The sequence below is a fragment of the Batrachochytrium dendrobatidis genome (assembly GCF_000203795.2).
Source record: "Batrachochytrium dendrobatidis JAM81 unplaced genomic scaffold BATDEscaffold_13, whole genome shotgun sequence".
NCBI classification, from domain to species: Eukaryota; Fungi; Chytridiomycota; class Chytridiomycetes; order Rhizophydiales; genus Batrachochytrium; species Batrachochytrium dendrobatidis.
The window spans coordinates 339,387-346,775 of NW_006281111.1; the positions used below are offsets into that span (position 1 = coordinate 339,387).

Consider the following 7,389-nt stretch of genomic DNA (forward strand, 5'->3'; position numbering starts at 1 on the left):
TGTTGGTTTGAAATGGCATGATATACATATGTAGCGCAGCGCTTACAGAGTATTGGACTGGAAAATATCATAACCAAGTATTTGGAGTATAATCGACCCAGTTTACAGGTATTCATATATTGTAACAATAATGGATTGTTCATGACTAAACTAATCAACATGTGTTGTGTAGGTCAAAGTAATGGAGTTTACTACAGTGTTTTTGAGAATGATGTACAGTAATAATGAGTTCAAAATATCTCAACGACTAAACGACCAACTTTCACAATGCATGCAATCGCCAAACCGTCAAGTCAAAATAATGGCAAGTCATGATTGATATTGATCAAATGATTGACATTCAACTCATCTAGTGTCAATATGCATATAGGCGATAAACACATGTACAGAGTTGTTCAAACATAAACGCTGGAGTGAAGAGGATCAATTTGACATCAAGCCAATGGTTGAGATTATTGTTCACGAGTCTGATCAACAAGTACTCACATTGGCGATTGACCTGTTCTTGAAAGCTTGTCATGATATTGACGATGAAAATGTATGTTTACAACAATACAATATTGGATCAGTTTGGACAGTGTCGAGTCATGTTGATCTGATTGTATACTTGACATTGAACAATATCATTAGTTTGGCATCGTGGTATCAAGACTTGTTTCACGACTGGAATCATACAATGGTTCAGTTGCTGTTGGTTTTATCAGTAGGCTCAAAACCATGTATCTGAATATTCATCGTCATGACCCAGCAAAAGCAGTGAAATGTGGCATCATTCCAGCAATAGTCAATACGCTCAGGTATGTGGTGTTATGCATGAATGTGTGTCCAGTCATCACAATTGGTAAATTTGACATGGTTGGATTGACATGACATGAATACAGGAGTGTCGATCAAGCAGTGATTAGTCAAAGTATTGATACTATTCAGAGTTTTTGCAACTATGCAGGTTGTGAAGTGATTTTAGCCGAGTTGATGAGGCTGGATTTGATTCAAACACTGAACGACTTGTGTATCAGATACAGCAACGACTCTAGACTAAAAACACTTATAATCAACATGGCGGGATCAGTTGCATCCAAAATGCGTAACTTTCCTGTATCACTTGTACGGTCGTTGGTTTTTGAGCAATTGACGATATCGATGTGCAATCTCAATATGGGTGGCTTTTTTACCTGTTGGGCCATGTCAACAAAATGATTCAGAAATCTACAAACAAGGCCGAGATGATCAAGGTGTTTCAAGAATATGGAATTCTGAAGCAACTCAACACTATTCTCCCACATCCAGATATACGTTTATATGAAAATCCTGTCCCTGGTATTGTAAAACTACTCAAAATACTTGTTGATTTTGCCGATAATCATTCCGACAGTTCAAAATACGTACCGAGTTGGATCAAGTCGAGATGTTTGAAAATCTAACGGCTATTGTACAATCGGACACTGCTGAATACATGAACAAGAGGGTTGCTGAACAGATCATTGAAACGTGTTTCCAGCATCGGGTTCATGTTGCTAGTTCGGAAATTCAGCCATACAACGACAATGCCAAAATTGGTACGAGTTCTGGAATGGCCGGAGATACACATGGACAGGCACGCACACTTGTCGAAATGCGGTATATCCAGTATCTGCAATGTATACTTTGCAAAACCATGTGGTGGATCGATATCACAAACCAGCATATTGTGGAGCAATGGAGGGTCGACTCACTCGATCGGAATATATTGCCATCAACATTTAATCTTGCATTGGAACAACTCGAGTTTTTTGTCGAGCAGCTTGTTTGTAATGGCAGTGATGGATTTGGCACAATTGTCCCAGGACCTGTTGAACTGACGTATATACTGGACAATGGCATACCTGACAATGTATATACGCGATTGATGACAAATGTATCGGATATTGAACATGGATCAAATCACAACACTGGTCAAATGGTGCACAATCTGATTGATGCATCAATGTACAGTGTTGTATATGGACAAACGATGATTGCACCACTGGATATACGACTCAAATACATCACAATGGTACCATGCGATATATTGTTATCGACTCAACTTGTTTCAAATGTGCCCATCATTGAAGGCAATTCCAAGTTTATATCACGCAAGTCTCAATGTCTTCCGAGTGAATTCCGTGTCGAACAGGATGACAGTGTGACCATCAACTCATACATCAACAATCTGAATCCGATATGGCATCGAGACATGTACAAATGCATTGCCAAAATATTCAAATGTTTTGTCCCAATGTTTGAAAGTCTGTTCAGAACGATGGATCCACGGTTCAATTATATTGATATTCACAATGGCACAAAGGGATATGAACCACCAAGCCAGTCAAACTATGGTGGTATGTAATCAGACACTCGAGTCATTCGTCCCGTATATGTACCAACACTTCCAGAACATTTTGAATCCAAATATGAATCAGCAGAGCCAGTATCACTGTGTGGTCGTAATCTACAAGTCATTGTCAAACTCACCAACATTCAACTGACACCATCCAAACCTAAATACAACGAGGGAAACTGGCACATTGAAGGTCCAATTAACGAATCGATTGTTGCAACTGGACTGTATTACTACGATGTGGAAAATATCACCACACCCAAACTCGATTTCCGCGTGGCTGTTGATCGTTTTGAATATCAAATAGCATCTGAGATGTATTGGAAAGATGTGTATGGCATTAATCGAGAATCACTATCTAATCAGTATATAGGATCGCTTGAATTACCAAATGGTCGATGTGTAGTTTATCCCAATCGATACCAACACAAGGAACAATCATTTGAACTTGCAGATCTAACTCAACCAGGACACTGCAAGATTTTGACATTTTTTGTAGTGAATCCATCTTGTCGGATTGTTTCGACTGCGCATGTGGCTCCACAACAACCACAATGGTACAACTCGAGTCTTGACAAGACACACATACTGCCTGAACTGTGGAATGATGCCACGCAGTATATTCAAGGTGTTCAATCACCAACTGAAGCCAAACGCTATCGAGATGAATTGACAAGTGACCGAATTCAAATCACAGCAGCATACAACAAGGACATATATGAGCGGACGTATAGTGGTTGATCGTTGATGATTGATTGTGAGGTTATGATTTTACAACAACGAGTTGCAATGTCAGTCAGATCTATACAATTAAATGGATCGAATCAATCATGCCAATCATGACAGTGACTGTTGATTATATTGACTGATTGTGTACAACTGATTGATAAAAGTGATATGGATGCATCATTCAGTGTTGTTGAATCAGATCATTGCTTGATTCTGTCAATGTGATCAAATGGATTACTACAAAACTGGACATGCTCAAGTTGAATCAAGTATTGGATTGATATTTACACACAACCACAATTGCAATCAGCACAGTCTGAATATTAGATATTTGAACATCACATATCGAGTCGTGGATAAATGCGAGTTGGCATATTGGACTGTTTTTGTAGTTTATTAATGATTTGATTCACGACTGTTTGAATTCAAGGCTCAATATGGATTACAACTGGATTGTCGTTGTTTCCATTTGGGATGACAAATCTGTCAATGTGTTGATTGATTCCTAGTTCATTGTCCAATCCATTGATCAGTAATTGTCCAAATCAAAGTTGTATCCGAGTCGAGTTGTCAATCAGGATACCGTAACCTGACATCCAAACGATTATTCAAACGATTGTTGAAACCATCAATGATTGCCAGAATAAGCTTTACGACTCGACTGCAATAACCACCACAATCATGGTCAGGTTAGTATGTTGATCCGTTTACAAAGTTCCAATACTGAAACAGATTCAACATACTCTTGAAAGTGCTGCACACCACATGAATCCAGCAAACCCACTGATGAATTGAACCAATCAATTGACCAATGACATGACTCGATATTGGACATCGAGTTGCACACAGTTGGTAAAAAGTCACCGACATGTTCAGATAGTCAAACCTTGACTACAGGTTGATATCATCACCCAACACACCAAATACAACACACAATCTGGACGACTACTGGATCATATTGTGGATATCAATCAACGAATCTACTGGTTGCAAACAATCATGTACAGTCATTACAGGACAATATGATACATTTATGAATAGCATGTTGTAATCAACACGAGTGGAGTTGTGCAATAGACTTGTCATGGTTTACAATGGTTTGATATGAACATGATGACTCGGACTCGATTCAGTCGGATCAACTCGACTACAATTGGTCGTGTATATTATGATTGACACGAACAATTGTAGTTGAACTCGAATACAGATTGACTGTTGAATCACAATGCGTGGTATCAGCAACATGATGTGCTATATAGTGGAATGTATACACTAATCTGATATGTGTCATGTAGTGTGTATTCGATCAATATGGGTATTATCAATCAACAAGTCATACGATGTTTGTGTTCGAGTGATGGAGTGGAGTGGAGTGGAATGAGTGCATCAATCCAGAATACGAGTCAACCATGACATATGATCATGATGTGTGGTTGATACAACTATATAGTGACAATCAATGTTGATATAGCATCACACAACATGAAATGCCAACACAACAGTTGCAAGTCATTGATCATAAATGTGACATTGTGGTTGTAACATGGACTATATTGTATTGATTCAGTTGATTGATTGAATTACTGAGTAATATGCAGTGATGATTGATCGTGTCGAGTTGAATGCAGAGCATCACCAAACCACAGCATGTTTGAATCATGTCAACCACAACACATATTGATGATCATCCAACAACTGAGCTGTCATTCAGTTGCATATAGTCTTGGTTTGTACTCGTTTCCTATATTGTGGCTCTAGCCCTTTTTAGGGTGGATAAGAGTGTAAAACTACATAATCAGCCATGATATTCGAGTGTATAGTCAAGCTGCGGTCCAATCAATACTGGATTATATAAATGGATATCCCTTTAAAGTTTGAGATTGATGTCAAATCACTATTAACCCTGACAACACAATCCCTTAGGACGGTCATCCAAGAAATATGCTTTTAATACCATCCATCCAATAACTGATATAAATACAATCCAAAATTGACTCATCAAATAACAATAATTACAACTTGCTCAACCAAACCAATACAATGAAATTCGCAGTCACAGTATTGGCATCAATCCTGTTTGCTTGCTCAGTCACGGTCGCCAATCCAGTCGACCCCAGTGCGACTACAAGTGCTGGAGCTAGCACTTCAACCATCATTTCCACTGCAACTACAAGTACTGAATCTGAGTATCGGATAATTTCTTATGAAGAAGCTACAAATCTAGTTGATCTCAGTCAACTTTTAGAGAGTGATGCGAGATTGATTAAAGGATACCTACAAACGGATCGAAAATATCAAGAGATGAAGAAAGCGTATGTCTTGACCAAATTTGAAGAGCTTGATCAAAAAAAAATGATGGAACGGCTAAATGAAGAACATTTGGAGCCGGCAGATAAATCTCGGCAAAGCAAGGATGATCCAGTGTATAAAGAGTTTCAAAATTCAGAACAGAAGCTTAAAGAGAGCGAGAAACTCGAAAGGCTTCGAGAAAAGCGTCTGAAACTCGGTCATGATCTTTTTGATTTTAAGTTGGAATCGGATTTTGACAGAAAAAAGCTTGCAAAGCGTCTGTTCCAGAATGGTCCGAGTACAGAATCACTTTATTCTTATACGAAATTTATAGTATCAAATCCCAGTTTTGTTGAAAACATATACAAATCTCTCACTCTCCAACTAAACCAGCAGTCAGAATCGGAGTAAGCCTCTACTAGCGAGACCCAGAATCAATCACAACATCATGAAAGTCCATTATCATCAAGCGAAACACCTATAGTCCAACACACAGAGCTTTCAAATTTATGAGCAGGTTCGATCATTTTTTAAGCAAACTAGACGTGAAGATTCATTCGATTGATTTGAATGTTAATCTGGACTGGTTTCAACCGAATTCACTGTATTTTTACTTGAATAAAATACAATACAATTGCCACTCTATATTGGATATTGCATGTAGATGCATTTTAATCTGATCATTTTACACAGTCTTGGTTGGCATGATATCATATTGTACATCGACACTTGTATTTTTAATACGATACAGTTGATTATATATTGCATAGTTGTACACATTGATGATGCTGACATGCATGTGTGTATCGTGTCGATATGATATCGCTTGGAATGTTGCAAGCGACTCTTTGAAACCACTATGCTTTTTGATTCAGTCATTAATACTTGCAAAGCGTTGGTCAATACTTTGATTTCAAATTACCAATTGATATGATGCTACACGGACAACAAATTCGTCGTGTTCAATACTACAAATATCTGGATGTTGTATTGCATGAACCACTGTATCACACCATGCGACTGGACTATAATCAGGTTGCTGTATGCAATAGCATGTTGGTTGTGCCCGGTTCTTGCAAACCACCAACTCACAGTCAACTTTCAGACACGAATATGTTTGACAGTCATTCTAGTAATGATCATGTACGCACTGGATCTGGTTGGTGGTTGGTGGTTGGTGATGACCTGCCTACACAGTCAACAGTCAACAACGGTGTGCTACACACATTGAATGCATGCAAATCCACGACCGTCAATACTTGTTGTTGAAATGGGTTCAAATCACCATCAGCTCACTCACTCGTTGCACCGATGTGATTGCATGATCAATCTGACACCAACCAAACCACACTCGAATATATATGTTCCAGTCATGTGCATGGTGTATCGATTGTCAACTCACAATGTCAACTCCAACACATTCCACCATGATTATGGTCACATTACACCATGCTGATGTATGTCGATCGGTATCACATTGAAACCAGTTATCATCCAATGACTGCAATGCAATACCGTGCATGTATTGTGACTGATACGCTGTGCACCATCAACCAGTGTGCAATTGTCACTTGATATATTGACTCTGATATGCAACAACATGCTATGTTTACCATGATCAGGTTTTTGATCAATCTCGGACTCATGATACATGATTTGTCATGTTGGATCGTGTGGATGTGTCATGGACTGCAATTTAGTTGCAGACACACATATGTTTGACATTGACCGATGCATACTGTGCAACGACTGATCAGTGCGGGTGTGATTGCACACTTGGTGGTATTGTGCATTATGGTTGTTTGACAATGGATGAATGCTGGATTAGTCGGTTATATGCAACCCATCTGAATCGACCTATTTGAACAAACACTCGATGTAACTGACAAAAAACACTGCCAGCCAATGTTTGCACAGTACGGATATGGTTTGTTTGCATCAAATCATCACACAATCTGTATCTCAGCACTCGTTTATTCAAAATAAAATGTATTCAACCACATGTTCAAACATGT

The 7,389-nt window shown here is 38.6% G+C and overlaps 3 protein-coding genes across 3 annotated transcripts; all 3 read left to right on the forward strand.

Moving 5' to 3' along the window:
• Positions 1-1,544: 1,544 nt before the first annotated feature.
• On the forward strand, positions 1,545-1,838 carry BATDEDRAFT_30652 (uncharacterized protein; the record flags this gene model as incomplete). Its single annotated transcript, XM_006681640.1, has 1 exon — positions 1,545-1,838. The coding sequence occupies one exon, from the start codon at positions 1,545-1,547 to the stop codon at positions 1,836-1,838; it is 294 nt and encodes a 97-aa protein (XP_006681703.1).
• A 626-nt stretch (positions 1,839-2,464) lies between these two features.
• On the forward strand, positions 2,465-2,932 carry BATDEDRAFT_3858 (uncharacterized protein; the record flags this gene model as incomplete). The annotated part of the gene is made up of 1 exon (XM_006681515.1): positions 2,465-2,932. A coding segment is annotated over one exon (468 nt), but the record flags the coding sequence as incomplete, so codon positions are not given.
• A 2,193-nt stretch (positions 2,933-5,125) lies between these two features.
• Positions 5,126-5,785, forward strand: BATDEDRAFT_27411 (uncharacterized protein; the record flags this gene model as incomplete). The annotated part of the gene is made up of 1 exon (XM_006681609.1): positions 5,126-5,785. The coding sequence occupies one exon, from the start codon at positions 5,126-5,128 to the stop codon at positions 5,783-5,785; it is 660 nt and encodes a 219-aa protein (XP_006681672.1).
• Between the last annotated feature and the right edge of the window lie 1,604 nt (positions 5,786-7,389).